This window comes from Hakea prostrata, chromosome 4, assembly GCF_041222555.1.
Source record: "Hakea prostrata isolate BN-2017 chromosome 4, UWA_Hpros_2, whole genome shotgun sequence".
In the NCBI taxonomy this organism is placed as follows: Eukaryota; Viridiplantae; Streptophyta; class Magnoliopsida; order Proteales; family Proteaceae; genus Hakea; species Hakea prostrata.
Genome location: NC_142603.1, coordinates 6,784,112 through 6,801,023, shown reverse-complemented (window position 1 = coordinate 6,801,023; position 16,912 = coordinate 6,784,112). Strand labels below are relative to the sequence as shown.

At 38.6% G+C, this 16,912-nt stretch overlaps 1 protein-coding gene and 1 pseudogene across 2 annotated transcripts; one reads left to right on the top strand and one right to left on the bottom strand.

Annotated features, from left to right (window-relative positions):
- Positions 1–14: 14 nt before the first annotated feature.
- On the bottom strand, positions 15–10,345 carry LOC149017459 (uncharacterized; annotated as a pseudogene). The gene is made up of 5 exons (XR_016172812.1): positions 9,833–10,345; positions 4,298–4,549; positions 3,678–3,821; positions 1,664–2,425; positions 15–398 (listed from the first exon to the last, which is right to left on the bottom strand). The product of XR_016172812.1 is annotated as an uncharacterized LOC149017459 (transcript).
- Positions 10,346–11,236: 891 nt separating this feature from the next.
- Positions 11,237–16,319, top strand: LOC149017458 (putative RNA-binding protein C25G10.01). The gene is made up of 8 exons (XM_089152975.1): positions 11,237–11,259; positions 11,883–11,990; positions 12,069–12,088; positions 13,935–14,006; positions 14,113–14,216; positions 14,294–14,443; positions 15,096–15,165; positions 15,264–16,319. The coding sequence occupies exons 1-8, from the start codon at positions 11,237–11,239 to the stop codon at positions 15,485–15,487; spliced, it is 771 nt and encodes a 256-aa protein (XP_089009101.1). The 3' UTR covers positions 15,488–16,319.
- The last annotated feature ends 593 nt before the right edge of the window (positions 16,320–16,912 follow it).

The following is a 16,912-nucleotide window of genomic DNA, read 5'->3' as shown; positions in this document are numbered from 1 at the left end:
ATGAAAGATGGGTGGTATCACCCAAGAAAAAGCTGCCAAATAAGACATGAAATAAACAAATAATTGTAAGATTATATCAAAGCTCACAGCCTAAGTACTTAAGATTGATTCTATTCCTTCCCCTCCCCTGCATTATGTACAATTTGTATCGTTAACAATTAAACCAAAAACATCAGTTAACTATACAGTCTCCACTGTCAGCATTGTTGGAGGAATCTCCTACATCATCGTCATCTGAGGGTCTGTCATGATTGCTATTGAATGAGATTACAAGGTCTAACAATTCCCTACTAGGCACAATCTAATCTTGATCTCTGCCTTGGAAGTGACAAGATCTGAAACATCAGCTCCTTGGGATATGATGACCTATACAGCAAGTGCTTTCTCTCACGTTTCAACTGGATACGCATCCATATAATCATCATCAACAGCACCACCATCCTTAGAACCGTCATGGTCATCGCCCTCACCGCCATCGTTATCATCAATATCATCATCATCATTGTCGTCGTCATCATCATTGGCATCATCATCATATTCATCGTCATCGTCATCGTCATCGTCATCGTCATCGTCGTCAAGAGAGTAATCATCATTGTCTCCATAATAATAATCAATGGGGAAGAAGCAAGTATATCGACCATGTTTCTGAACCTTAGCAACAATAACAGAGAAATTAGAACATCCTCAGTGCCCATCAAGGCTTTATACCAGACTGGCATTCAGAGGAAGGGGGGAGAGAAGCACCCTAGATAGGTCCTGCTAATTTTGTCATTTTTTTAATGTCCTTAATGTATGGATCCCAAAACCCTACATTTACAGTTTGGAAGTCTGCAACAACTTCATTGATGCCAAAGAATGGCCAAGGTAGAGATCCAATCACACAATATAGATAAAAAAGGATGCATCCACTATAACAGTTTCACATTTGTATAAAGCTATCACGTTTATGGACAGCAGCAACAATGACCCTCAATACTAGATTTACCCACATTCAGACAGACCACAAAAATGGAACCATTATCCAGAAATTTAAAAAAAGAAAAGAAAAATACCAAATGAAAGTAAATAAAAATGTGAGCCGTAAAACTTCTAAAAGTGAAAACGTAGAAGGGAAATATTTTTTTTATTAAGTCAATAAGATAATAATGATGATGAGAACAAGTCAAAAATCAAATCAGGAGTCGTGAAAGAAAAATAACAATTTACCCAGTAGCCGCCGCCTAAAGTCAATGTAAGAAACTAGTAGCTGACATCCTGCTTAGTACAGAGGAGTGCCACAATAAACTGCAGCCAGATCTTTATACGGATACCTCAGCCAAACGTATCCCTTTATGATGATGGTAATCATCCAATTAAGAGTGTTCATTTTCGTATTCTTAAAAAGACATAGGTTCAGGTAAAAGATCAAATTGGATGAGTTTAACCATTTAAGAAGGATATATTTGTAGAGAAACATTCAGATAAAATTGGTGCTTTATCGAGTGAAAACATCTGTAAAACTAGTGAGCCACAACATCAATCATTGTAATACAACCACAGTTCAAAAAAGGGGTAACTAAGAAACAAAGTTCTGAGCTTCCCCATTTTCAAGCTGCAACATGGAAAACCACAAGTCATTCCTAAGTACAAGCTTTACATTCTTCAAAACAGAAGGGCATACCTGTTCAAGATTCACCGGCAAGGAAGCTCTCTCATTGGACTTGGGGATCCATATCTTGATATCATTCTCAATGCCACTACTAGCGAGAAAGGTGGCACGAGGATGCGGCTCAATGCAGTTAACAATATGCTTGTCTGCTTCCATTGCACGCAGAAGTTGCCCACCTTTTTTCCTCCAAATAAAGATCCTACCACAGTCAGATCCAGTCACCACATACTCAGAGTTGGGACCAAAGAAGCCAACACCCTTCACTGTTTCACAATTCAAATGCCCAGTATATACTTGGGGCATAAATCTCTCATCAGAATCCTGAGTATCCTGAGTAGACAGTGATGATATGGATACTGGATCAGATTCAGTGGCCTCTCCATTCCTAGATGATGACGATGATGATGCTGACCCAACTGGATTGGGTCCCAGTCCCATATCCTTTGTGAAAAGATAGATCTGCTCCTCATTGTAAGACGCAAGAAGCTCACTCTGATATGAGAAGGATAAGCCTGTTATTCCCGCCTCCCTATCACCAATCATATGCAATGGGCAGAAAGAATTTGCAGGTTGACCAAAGTCAGTAGATCCGTTCCCCTTGTATTTGCGCATGTCATAAAGCCTAGCATATTCATCTGTGCCCCCAACAGCAAAGAGATTTGGATTTCTTGGATCAATGGCAATTGTGTTTAGATGTACAATCCCATGTCTTGATTTATCATGGAAAGATTTGCATGCAAACAGCTCTGTAGCAGATCCTTTTCTCAGATCAAACTGTGAGAAAATCTAACTTTAGGGTTATATGTCCATTATGAAACCAAAGAAGAAATCAAAGTCACACTTCGAAGCAAAAAACCCAAGAGGACACACCAACGATATGAAAAGTGAGAGTAAATCCTTCCTTAGATCCACCCCCCCCCCCCCATCCCTTGGGTCCCTCTAGTTTGGTTCAAATGCCACATCCCCTGCCATTCCCTTACCTTTTGAAGATCCCTCAACCTAGCCCTCCCCACCCTATCCTTCCTCATCAATCACCACATCCCTGCCAATCCAAGTTGTACCCTCTGCTGGAACGGTGTTGAAGACCTTGACCACCTTTTTATCTCCTGCCATTCTCTAGATCTATCTAGAGTTTAGCCCTTGCTTCTATTTGGAGATCGAGACGTGCTTATGGTTTTACTAGAGATTGGAATTGGGTCTTGAGAACCTTCTCTGGCTCTTCGGTTTGTGACCTAGTGGGCGAGCTAGTATTTGTAGTTATTGTTCATCATTTGTGGTGGGAACACAACATGAAAAGATGGACCTCCAAATCAAGATCTCGAATCTTGATTTGGAATGCCATTTATTTTGATTTTTTTTCTACGATATCTTCTATTCCCCACGCCCCCACCCCCTGTTTCTGGCTCTCCAAGGAATAGGTTGATTGTTAGTTCTTGGAGTCTTAGATCCTCACTTCAATTGCTTCCTTGACTGTTTGCTTTGCCCCCCCCCCCCCTGTTTTCTTCCCTCTTTGTATTTTCTCTTAGTTTCTGGTTCTTTAATATAATTGTTTATTCATCCAAAAAAAAAGAATATGAAAAAGTGAGAGTAAATGGATGTTGCCAATCACAGTATGGAAAAGAAGGAATCTGAAAACAAGAAACAAGACAATCCTATGTAGTTCACCCTCCCATCTTCAATCCATATTTTATTAGTTTGCAAATTAAAAGATTTTCCCCCTTTTCTGTGTGTATGGTTTTCCGTTTTCTTCTTCCCTTTCATTTGTTCTTGGGTTTTTTATTTTATTTATTTATTTATTTATTTTTATTTTTTTTGGGGGGGGGGGGGGGAGTGACAGGTCCTAAGAAGTCTTCAGTTGAGAGATCTTATTGCTGGACCCATCAAATGGTTTGAGTGTCACACACTCACACTAACATCTAAGCCAATTTTTAAAATATAAAATCATTAAACGCTAACGAGATTTCCTCCAAGCATAAACACAAAACAGAAGCAACTAACAAAGAGTTGGTGAGATCACACAACTTACGTGCTGGACCAATCCATCTTCACCACAGGTGTAAAATATGTGAGGGCTTCCAGGTTCAATGGCCAACTTATGAGCTCTTCCCTGATGCTTCCCAATCTTTACTGTCTCCACGTTTCCATCTTCAAGGATCTTACCATGCCTCACCTTAAATTTTAAAAGGACGAAACAACAATCTCATTAGGAATTTAGTCTGCATGTCAACAAAAAAGTTCCAAAAATGGAAGTTTTCAATGCATTATCAAATTGCCTTTTTACAACAAGGATACAACCCAGGCAGCGTTGCAGGATTTAGACCTATCCTACCAGTGAGTTACAAATGCACTCGGAGGTGCACAATGCAGGAGGTCAACTGAGATCCAGCCCAAAACCATTCAAGTTGTTACACTCTTACAAACAGTCTAGGATACTGATTAGTAATGCAGGTAATGATCCATATCATGGAGACTTAGAATTTAAGTATAACCGGTAAAAAAAAGGAGAATGGTTCTTAGCTAAGAAGTCCCATATATTCAATTTACTGCCGACAACAACCTAAAATGAGATACAAAAGAAAAGCAATGGTGGAATACGTCCTTATTTTGCAGCTATGAATTGAGAATCCTACCCAGGTGAAAAATTACCTGCCCATCTGCAGCACATGAGACAATACTACGATCATCCGTGAATGGCATGATCTTTGCTTGGAAAACATTCTTAGTGTGCCCTGAATGGAAAGAAAGTTTGGTACGTCCAGCCTCCCAATCCCACAGCTTGATCATCCTATCATCAGAGCCTGACACAAGAATGTCACCAGTTGAATTGAAACTAACAGTGTTTACACAACCTCTGTGTTTTTCCAGCTTCTTGTAGAGATCAAGTTGCAGCACAAGATTCTGTGTCAACAAAGGATCATCAGAACATAAGAACTGCTGTTCAGAAACTAGTGAGAGATAAACAGTTCTTTAGTGGCTGGGGGGAGGGAAATCCAGTGAATAATGAGAATAAGAGTATCAACAAGAACAGAAGATCCATATTCTGAAGAATTTATTCACTCAAATATGAAAATGTTCAGCAAAAGCATTTATGGTTTTGCACTGTGAATTTGAGGCCTCTGCAGAACACATAATTAGAAATATAAAGTGATCTTGACTAACAACCTATAAGTAAATGGTATATATGTGCATTAAAGCTTCCATAGCATCTGACAGTGTCTGTCATTGTTTTCTCTACTCTTTAGTTTAAACATATTCATATATATGAATAGAATGCATATGCCATATATACGTTGGTCCTTGCCTTATACAATTATACCCCCAGTGGTTGGCCATGCAATTCCATCTTCACCGAAAATGGATTCATTCTCATTCACAGTGAAATAATAAAGCTTGTGACCCAAGTAACTACACTGTGATGGCAAGTGTAGAGAGATAAGATGGATTCCACTGCTGTGACAACCACTAAATAAATAAAACTTACAAAACCTACTCTTTAGTAGTTAGCGTACTAACAGCCAAAGTCTGATTACAAATTATAGCAAAGGTCCAACCAGAAACAAAACACTTACCTAGAAACTTAATATTAAAGGGAAAAATAGACAACCAACTTGGCTGATGACATAGTCATTATACCATAAAAGGTTTATGCCTCTATGGACACCTACAGACCCTCAAACAGAGACATTCTTAACAGATAAAGGAACATCTTCGTTTCGTATAGACCTAGAATAACCTTATCTATCTTCCCATTACCAGTCAAGTATAGCTTTGATAAGAGTCCATTCAGAAGAAATACCTCATGCATATGAATGCCCCAGAAGCTAAAAATGAAATGATTTCAACCGAAGTGGCAATAAAAAACAACCTCAGAAAGCTTTTCCCATTTTTTTTCAGAATTCTATCCCTTGGCTTGCAACTTTTGAGAACATGAAAAGACCAAAAAGGATTTAAGGTTAGGACCACAAATAACTTATTTCTCCACTTCAGTCTCCTCTAGCTCCTCTACCTCCTTTTGGCTTGACCCGTGACATCCGATGGGCATTCTCTTTCCCTTTTTGGCCCCCGTGTAGTTTATGACACCTGTATCCCCAAAACCACCCCCTTGTCCAATTTCATTTTTTAATGGATTCTGGTCCCCCACCCCCCTCCCCATTCTCACATAGGTTTTGGGATTCCCTTCCCCCAATTTCCAACTCTCCCCGTGACATCACCATTTGGCTTCCCTCCCCTTCCAAGACCTTTACCACCTCTTCAGCCTGGAACCTCTTCTGTGCCCATAACCCTAAACCCTAAACCCCCCTGGTTTGGTTCAAAATCCCAGTCCACAACACTCCCTTACCCTTTGGAGATCTCTTAACCAAGCCCTCCCCACCCAATCCTTCCTTATTGGCCGCCATATCCCTGTTAACCCAAATTGCATCCTATGTTGGAATGGCTTGGAGGACATTGATCACCTTTTCTTTTCTTGCCCTTTTTCCAGTTCCATCTGAGAAAAAGCCCTTTCTTTTATTTGGCCCCATTCGAGACGATCTTTTGGTTTCGCTAGTGAGTGGTCTTGGATTCTGAGAAACTTTCCAGGCTCCTCCATTTGTGATTGGGTTGGTAAGCTTGTGTTTAATGCTGTTGTCCATCATCTTTAATGGGAACGGAATCTGTTCAGAGATGGACTTCCAAATCCACTCGAAAGATATGATTAGGAATGCCATCTATTTTGATGTTTCATCTAGGCTTGTTGCTTCTCCCCTCCCCCTGATTGCTGATACCCCAAGGACCAGGCTTAGTGTTGTCTCTTGGGGTCTTAACCTTTCTTTTCAGTCTTCCTCTTAAAAGACCATCTTTTGTATGTTTGTTTCTTTGCGTTAATTCTATATTATTTATTCATCCAAAAATAAAACTTGTTCTCAACCACCATCACAATTTTTAAGATATTTCCTAGACACCAAAAGACAAAAAATTCTGAGTTATCCTAATAGAGACTTCAGAGTTCTGTCCATTTTGGACATGTCAAAATGTTGGAATTCCTGTTGTCTGAATAGAACATATATATGAACCCTCCAAAAGGAGATTAAACAACTAGATTTGAATTCTTTCTCCTAGAAGGCAATATTTGTGGGTGGACATAAAGAAGACTCTGAATCTTTCAGAAGGGAAACCATTTCCTGAATTAACTTATGCATATCACAATAGTAGAGGAAAGAAAAATCAATAAAAGGAGGCTTTATGGAGATTGAACCAGGGAAAACCCTAATGCTTAAAATTCTAGTTAATAGCAAATCTCATGATACTCTTTCTGGTAAGGAGATTCAACAACCAGATTGGTAACCCGCCCCCCCCCCCCCCCCCCCTCTCCCTTTCTTTTTTTCAAGAGGCAATAGTTGTAGGTGGACTAAAGAGCACCGTGAACTATTAAGAAGGGAAACGATTTTCTAATTTAACTCATGCGCATCAGAAAGAGCCTGCATTACAGAAGGCAGGGGAAAGGGAGACAGAGAGGATTTTCCCTAGTACCCTTAATACTAGCATGTAGCTGTAAAATGCCACATATGCCAGTTCAGAGTCCTCCAGAAGTCCTTTGCATAACCTTAAAAAGCAAATATATCATTCCTGATTAACATAATGGTCTTTTCTCCAAAATCATGCTGAAGTGGACGTTCCATAGAGATGACCCAATTCATTGGTACAAAGCCATTCAGCAAAAATTGTGGTTGACACCTCAAGTAAGTGATGAAGATGGGTTTTCATGCAATAGTAAAGGCCTAGGGGTCATGGGCAAGGTTTAAAGTATCTGCTGATCTGATACAATACAGTGCCATGCATATCTGTACTGATCAATACTGCTACATCTCTCCATTTTCTTAAATTGGCTTTTATTGAATAATATCGAATGCATTAGCCAATATGGACCACTATAGCATGACATGACCAATACACCTTACATGCAGTATGGAGTTTCGTGGGTGCACTAATACATATAAACATGCATCTACCGATGCATACAAATGCAACTGACACATTTCACAAAAAAATTCATTTTCACTCAAAGATTTGATACAACTCCTATTCGAATGGGGGCAAATGGAAGAAACTCTCAACCAAGAGTCTAAAATCTTCTATTAAACCTTGGTTTTCCACTCTGTTAGATTATAAATAAATAAATAAAAAGTCTTAAACAAGGAGCTCCATTTATCCTTTGCATTATAATAACCTATTTAAACATCCAAGAAACATCATCTTTTATACCATATCAATTTAATGCATCTCTTTGGTTGTAGATTATTCTTTATTTCAGTGTTTATGCACCTTCCTTGTTATTATATTGTTTAGTTACCTTAGTTATATTTTCTCTGTTCCAAAGTGCATTTATATGTCTATTTAGACCATTTCCATATTCAGCTCCTTTCACACATTGAACCCTAGTTCTTGGAAAACCCTAAATTTCATCCAAAACCCCAAATCAAGAACATCATCTGACCATCAGAATCTTCCCAGACCTGGATTGTAGCTTGATCCCATTCCCCTTAAAACCCAAAATCAACCTGGACCCAAACTTTCAGACCTGATTCATCCAAAAAAAGAAACTTTCAGACCTGAACCCTAATTCCAAATTCTGCTTCTGGAAACCCAAAAATCCTAAAGGAATCACTTTCAAGGTCCTTGATCATACTGAAGCCACATCCACTGGTGACCTTGGTGATGGGATTTGGAGATTCACATGCTTCACTAAGGAACGCTAAATTAATCTCTTTCAGTCATTCCATGCAAATAACTTTCCAGGAGGATAACATTGCCACAGGTGAACGTAGTTTGTTCCTGCTCACTGATGAATGGAATGCTATCCTTTTTTTCTAAATCCATTCTATTTTCAACCACGTAATGGAATTAACCACTTGCGCATCCCTTCTTTTCTGAACGCTTTCTGTTCTCTACTGTGTTATGTAATGGACCTCCCTCAACAAGTAATTGAATTAGCTACAGGTGGTGTAATTCTTCTTTTTTTTTATTTTTTCATTTTTCTGGACTGTTTCTATTTTCAACTACATTAAGTTGGTTTCTTAAATTCTGTAGAGCTTATAAATCCAAAAGGTTACCATAACATAATATCCCAATCCCTTCACTGTTTGATCTTTATAAACTCAATTCCCTGTCCTACACTCAATTCCCTTATCTCTGCCTCATAAAAAACACCAATGTATAATCTTGCACTCGCCTATTTCTACACCCAAAAGTTCAGTATCGGATATCAACAGTCATTCAAACTTATTTGTCCCTTCTCAGAAAACAACTAATCAACTATCACCAAATGAGTGGTTATCTGTTGTGTGTCTTCCCCAACAAAGAAAAGTGATTATCTGCTATTTGCCAGGAACTTGGTAGGAAAAAATGAAGAGAAAATAGGGAAAGAGAGATACACTAGCAACTGAGGTTTGGGGGCTTCGCTGATGAAGCCAAAGGAGTCAGGACATCCTAGCACAATTGGGAGGCTGCCGATCCTCCCTAGAAATAAACTCGATAATAAATTAATATTTTAAAGCCCACTACTCCATTGCATCTGCTGACGTTTCTATAGAATGCAACCTATGGATAGCTACCTAAAACTAGGTATTCCAGTCTCTTTATAACCCCTACCACTTATGTTCGTAACTCCCAACCGATAAGCACATATATTATTATTGACTTCTCCTAAATTTACAGTCCCCTATTCCACTGCGTGCTTCTACTCACATTTCAATGAGAATGCAACCTATGAATAACTACCAAAAACTAAGCATTCCGCTCTCATAAGTTCCTACCACTTCCTAATAACTATCACTTATGTTCACTGAGTCCCAACCCAATAAGCGTACATGACATTATCACCTGCTCCCAAAAGGGATGTAGATCATCAAATAACCATACATTGAAAGCAGTTCCTTCTACAATTTTTAGTTCTTATAAAAGGAAGGAACATTATGATCTTCGATGAGAAGGATATCACTGTATATTCTGTAGTGGGAGCACTAAATGCACGCTAACGAAGTACAAACATATCAGATATTTCAAACAATCACAACAACAACAGAAGCTGATCGACAAATGGTCAATGGAAGACATAATTTCAGTAACTCAACAAATTGAACCCATTATTGAATAGATGAAAGGATTGAGATAGAGAGGTGGAGTTGGATATATCAAAGAGCTCACCTCGGAGGCGCCGGCAGTGTAAGTGAAGGCTCGTGGAGACATCTCGCCAACCTCTCGTTGGTAAAGCCATTGGACTTTTTTCTGAGATGTTAACCCCGTCCTCTTCCCCAACCTACTCATTTTTCGTTATATCGAATTCAAAGTATTGATTAATTGACTGTGTTGGATCTTTTGAAGAAACGAAACCTGGAATGGTATACCTATCCTATCTTATTTGACCTATCGTTGAATCTGTAAATTCTGAACACATAACAAAGAATCTCTCTCATGCAAGAGATACGAACGAAATCCATTATTCACAGTGAATACGAGAACTTCGAAGGCAGGGTAGGCTGCTAGAAACTTTCACCATTCCCTTCCTCTTTGCCTGACCTCTCTCTCTCTGTCTGCGTTTAATGACTATCCATTATCTAGCCATTGCTCTTTCAAGCTTCAACGGTCTCGATTCCTGAAACTCTCGAAACTCTCGAGACTCTGAAATTCTCACTCTCCCAATCTCAATCTCAATCTCAATCTCAATCTCGCTACCTGACTTGGTAGCCGACACGGAATATAAAACAAGGATGGGACGTCCCAGTGTGTGTCGGCGTCTAACGACACAGGTCCGATTCAAACTTCTCCGATATTTATTTTAAACCCAATTCCGTGCTTTTCAAGCTTCCCGCGTTCCATCACGAAATTAGGGTGAAATAAACCCAAAAATACGTACGCAGCTGCTTATACGAAGTTATTTATTCTTTTCAAACAAAAATTTCTTTTTTCATGTAAGGGTAAATTATTCCATTTAATCATAACACAAGAAGTTAAGGTTTGGTCCTAATGGTTCGAATTTTGCTACGCTTCAATATGGTTAGGGTTTAAACTTTTGGCTCTAATGGGTGGTTCATATCAAGTTTTAACCCAGTCTAGACTAGCCCATCTCAACCCTATCATTCTCTGGAGATGTGTTGTATATATGGTGCAATATGTTGAATTATGGAATGTCGTATTGTTTTCTGAATAAAATCAAAATAATTTTTTAACAACAGAAAAAAAGAATATGATTAGGGTCAAAATCATTTTATTTTTATTTTTTCCTTTAAAAAACAAACTTTTTGTACTTTAACTAGTTTTGATTTTGAAATTCTTCTATATAAGTATAGTTTCATGCATTGGATAATGGACAATAGTCGTAACACTAAGAGAGAGAGAGAGTACATTTCATGGTAATTGCAATGAGGTAGAACATGTAAATATTAGGCCCTACGTTTGCAAGACCTAATCCAGTACTGACCCCTTTTAACTTTCCTTAAAAACCTTAACACATTGATTGATCGGCTTAAAGGGTGAAATATAGTTATTATTATTATTATTATTATTTTGTCATCGTCAACGAATCATAATGACTGAGGGTCTATAGGTTCAATGTATGGGAAGGAAGAGGTGTGGTAAGGGTAAAGGTTCAAACTGATGATTTTCTTGGACTCATTGTCTTTACAAAAAATGCGGCCACCATTCTATTAGAAGTATATCCGCAAATTAAGTATGTTTATTTAGGCAAGGTAAGCCTTATTTATTCTTGAAACTACCACAACTATGCTAAAAGTATATTGGTTTTGGGTACTCTATAATACAACTTCCTTTTTTTCTTTGGTCTGGGTACTACAATAATTGAATCTTCAGAGGCTAACATGCAATTCGAAAGAATTTGGTTACATTTTGAGTTTTGACTTGATTTGACTACATATAATGGATAAATGTCATTGTGACTTCAATCCAACAAATTTGCTTCAGTCTTGTGCATTTAATGTGCAAGACTGTCAAGCGAGTCATTTTATTCTATTGAATTGAAAACGATCTCAACCATTGAAATTTAACTATCAAAATTTCGATCCAACGGCCGAATTCTCATTTGATCGGATGACTAGAGTAATTTCGCAATCCAACATAATAACATTGAACCTACCCGACTTTTTTATTTTCATGTGAGTATGTAACACTGCACATCTTTCGGTCCTAGATTCCGATCCGTTATACGGTAGTTTACTTTCCCCTAACTCTATTTATAAAGCGGTCGTCGCGTAGTGCACGAAAGTATTCCAACAGCTCAAGAGAACACAAGAAAGCTCCCCTGTCTCAGTTACCGTCTTCTAGGGTTCTTCGCGTCTGTTTTGGAATGGCAAGTCATCTAATTCAGTCTCTCTGTTTTTCAGTACCGTGTTTATTAATTTTAATTGTACTTAGTTTATTTCCGCAGGCGGATTCTCCTCGAAGAAGGTAAATTCTTGCTACCAATCCATTATCTTTTTCTGATTCTTAGTTTATAATGATTGTGATACGCAAAACCATCGGAAATCTACACCGGAAGTGGGGGAGGGGAAGATGAAATGGAACGTTCAAAATTTTTTATTTTAAAGCAGAGGTATCGGTGGTAGTAATTGATGCATCTGTTTGTCGGTGATGAAATTTTTGCACTTCCTTCATATTCGGTTTCTGTTTTCTGCATTGTGTGCTATATTTGGATCTTTAGGTCGAAACATTGATTGAATGGTTAACTTAACGTTGGTTTTCGCCATTAGGAGTAGAGGGCTTGCTGACCTGCCTGGTAGTAGAAGCCCTTGACTTCTTTTGAAGCGAGACAACCTTCTTTAGGTGAGATTTCGGTTGATGCTCAAGTTCGCTGAATATTATCCGCAATTTCTCCCTTAATTAGGTAATGCGTAGGGAGGACTATTAGAAAACATTACAGGTTTCCGTCATGGATTATCTTACAGCTATTCCCTGGTCTATTTCATTATTTTCTGTTTATAAACTATTACTTAAAATCTCTCTAAGTTTTGAGTGGCTTGAAAGACTAATTGCTGTTAGATTATCCCATGGTTATGCTGGACTTGGAAGATTGAGTATGCGGTTTTCAAGATAATTGGTGTACCATCTCTTTTTGGATGTGGGGTATAAAGTGATCATTAATGTGGCAAGAAGCTTTTGAAGATCTGACCAATCACATTTTGTCTTCAAAGCCCAATTGCTGTTAGATCATCCTTTGGTTATGCCGGACTTGGAAGGTTGTGTATGCAGTTTGTACAATTATTGGTGCCCTATGTCTTTCTGGACGGGTTATAAAGTGATCATTAAAGTGGCAATAAGTTTTTAGATGTATCTTAATCACATTTTGACTTTAAAGGCTAATTGGTGTTCATCCATCCTTTCTTTATGATGGACTCGGGAAGATCAAGTATGCAGTTTGTATGATTCACGTGCCCCATATCTTTGTGGATGGGATATAAACTGATCAGTAATGTGGTAAGAAGTTTTTGAAAATGTGACCAATTACACCTTGATTTTTGTGTTGACTTTTTGTTTGTGTGGATATATATTCTGCAAGATATGTGAGGCCAACACCTAGAGGGCTGAAGATTGTATCCAGATGGGGTAACGGAATACTTCCAAGGTGCCTTTAGAAATTTAAATCGTTTGTGGTACATGCAGCAGTGTGTGGTTCGTCAGTTGAAACATTTTTTTTGTTGGTTGCATGGTCCATCCTAAAAGTGCAATGGCGTCCAGGATTGTGAACTTGTTCATTTTATCTTTTATCTGGGTTTCCATTCTGTTGATTATTTTTGAGTATTCTTCATGGGGTTTAAGAGGTCTTGAGGCCTTTAACTTCTAATGTAAACTAATGTTCAGTTATCTGCAGAAGTTCACAGTTCTGAAAACGAACCCCACTTGCATTCTTTTCCCTTCCATCATCATATATCTAGATCAAAGTGATCTTAAAGTTATATTTTGACCTGCTTTTTGGATTTGGTACTTGTCCATGTTATTGTCTGAATATTCCCTTATTGATTTTTATATGCCGATTGAGCTGTGTGCATTGCTGACGGTGCATTATCTTATAGTCTAAGAGTTGCTCAGTTGGATCATTCACAGAAGTGCATTTCAGTTTTCAGAAATTTTCTGACACCTGTAGAAGTAGAAGACTAAGTCATTACTTTCATCTAATGAAGTCATAAGGCAAATGTCCTCTGTCCATTCAATGTTATCATTTGCCAACTTCCATTCTATGCTGTTTGTTTTTCCCCCTCTCATTAAATTCTCTTTCTTCCGGGCAAGCAAACTCCAGATCTAGATCCAGGTCCAGATCAAGGCCCAGATCCCCATCACCCTCCAGGTCAAGATCTGGAAGTTGTGGCAGGTTGGTATTTGTTCTGAGGTTGCTTTTTCTTATATGTGTGTTTTGTTTGAATGTTTTTCATGTGTGTGCGTTGTTTAATAATGATCTCATCTGATTCTTGGCAAAGCCAGGGATGATGCTCTAAATCCAGGAAATACACTCTACATTACTGGTCTGTCTACAAGGGTGACTGAGAGGGACCTTGAAGATCATTTCTCTAAAGAAGGAAAGGTTAGTTTCTAGATACATCTGAACACGAGGCACTTTCTTATTCATGGTTATATTAATGTCTATTCTGGCTGTATTAGGTACTTTCTTGTCGACTGGTTGTGGATCCTCGGGCACGCATCTCCCGTGGTTTTGCTTTTGTGAGTATGGAGTCATTAGAGGATGCTGACCATTGCATAAAACATTTCAATCAGTCAGTTCTGGAAGGCCGCTACATAACTGTTGAGAAGGTAACTTTTTGTACCTTTCTTGCTGTACCTATAGTGCTGAGGTAGTATGAGGAGGATTTTTTTTTGGTTTTCCTGTCTTGACTTGGAGGTTTTTGATTATTCAGAATACATTGGATCAGCTATGTTGGCAGCAATCAAAGATGATGAGTTCATCCTCTCAACTTATGTCACACAGCCTTGATCAGTGACCAGATCAACAGCTTTTCTCATGCATTTGATCAACTAAACATAGGCAATAGCCCAACAACTAAACAACCTCAGCATTCACCTTCAACACTATCAACTAATCAAGGATATTACCAACGTCTCTAATTGGGCATTTATGGTATCTCTTACCTTACAATCATTTGATGGCGCTATCAGAAGTGCGCCAGAATTTTTTTTGGGTGTGTTGCTTCCCCCCACCCCAAAAAAAAATCTTATTTATTTTCCTTGTTGAATTTTTCATTCCATGGGTTTTTCCCCTTACGGTTTCAGTTATTCATAATTGTTTATCTCTGTCTCTCGACATAGCATGAACACAGAGTATTGGGGGCTGGTTATATTTTAAGCAATTTGTCTTTTATTTCTCCATCACATGTACTTCCCCAAAGATAAAGCTTTTTTTTTTGTTGGGAGGGAGACAAGCTGAGGTGTTTTTGTTGCATTTCAGTCAAGGAGGAAACGACCGAGGACACCTACTCCTGGAAACTATCTTGGACTGAAGAGCTCCTGGGATTCAGGTAAGCGACTTAATCTATAGGGTTCAAGGTGCTTATATGGGTTCTCTTTTGTAGGGCAAATGGTAATACAATAATTCTGTACATTTCTCCGTCTCCAGGTTTTTGTGGAGATCGTGGTCAGTACCGTGGTGGCCATAGCCGTGATGATTATGGATACCGGAGGTCTCCAAGGCACTCTCCTTATCGAGGAGGCCGTGATTATTCACCCAGGCGGTCACCATATGGTGGTAGGTCAAGAAGAGAATGGTCTAGGTCACTCCATTATTCATCGTACAGCCCAGAGAGGGGATATGGGCGTAGGTCTAATGTCTATGCGAGATAAATAGTTCCTCTACAGAGAACAATTGCGAGATACCATGGCAAATTATCAACTTTTCTGTTATAAGTTTCATATACTAATAATGTTGGATTAATCTGGTTCATTTGTTTTTATGTACTCTCATTGTCGTAAGGTAGCCAGGGACCAGTTCGCTGTTTAAGTTTCATAGTTGTACTTCAGCCCAGTCCATCGTTTTTGACATGCTTATTTTGATGGGAAAAATATTTCCAGACTACAAATTGAGTCACAGAAGATGACTATGTGGGAAGATATTTGGTTCAATCTTGAAGACTTGAATCATTGGTAGCGGAGAACGCATGAGATGTTAAGAGTTCTGCCCACCTGAAGCGGGCTCATACAAGTTCCTGCTTTCCCAAAGAACGAAAAACTTCAAAACCCTGATGCAACCTAACAGGACGCACATAGAACGCACATAGACATTGGACAATTCCTGGACTAAGTATAGCAGATGAGTGGTCAAATACAAAGGCCAAGGTGTATGCGTTGGGGAAAGGGAGCATTGCTGCAAGTTCTTTGCAATTGGATGGTTTTTAGGACACCCTGTGTGTTGAAAAGCTTATGCTGCAACAAATGACGCTTCCTAGCCCTCCAAAGGTAATAAAAAGGGACGCGAAAATACCCAGTTCAGCAGCATGGCAGATTCCCAATTCAGAATTTCAGATGGGAACAAAAGGCCTGAAGAACGGCCGAGTGTTAATAAAACATGCTTTGCCCCTGGATATCCAAAGAAAACATTGCCATACAGTTTCATTAAAAGCAAGACACAGATCGCAAGACATTCCAGCGGGGTTCTACTAAAAAATAAAAAATGAAAAGGACATTCCAGCGAGGGACCACTTATGTGTGACATGCTACAGTTTATCTAATTTTTATAAATTTTGATTGAAGATGTTTAAAAATATATCATAGTGGATAAAGCAGTCCAAAAGAAGACATCATTTGATAATAAAAAACCTAAAACTAGCGGCTGAGTTAGGATTTAACGTGAAAAAGGGTTGAATCAGGGTACAACTTATTGTCGAAATTTGGCGATTTCGGTGATATCGCCCCCTGGTAAATCGAAAACCCCCAAACAATACAGACCAGTTCCTTGCTGCCAAACCCAATACAGACTAGTTTCTCGCCGAACTGGCATATATATATATATTACAACTTTTAAAAAAAAATGTTTTAAAACTTTAATTTAAAAAACAAAATAAATGCATTATTTATTTCAAGTAGGTCATACATGCATTTAATACACATTTTTTCGTTGCCCAGTTCCCACGTTCAACAACTCTAGCTGTCCCATATGCATTTAATACACATTATTTATTTCAAGTACGTCCCAATTGCATGGCAAACTAGGGTCGGGGGTGAAATATCGGACCTTGGGTTGAATGTTGATTATGACATTTTGACCACTAA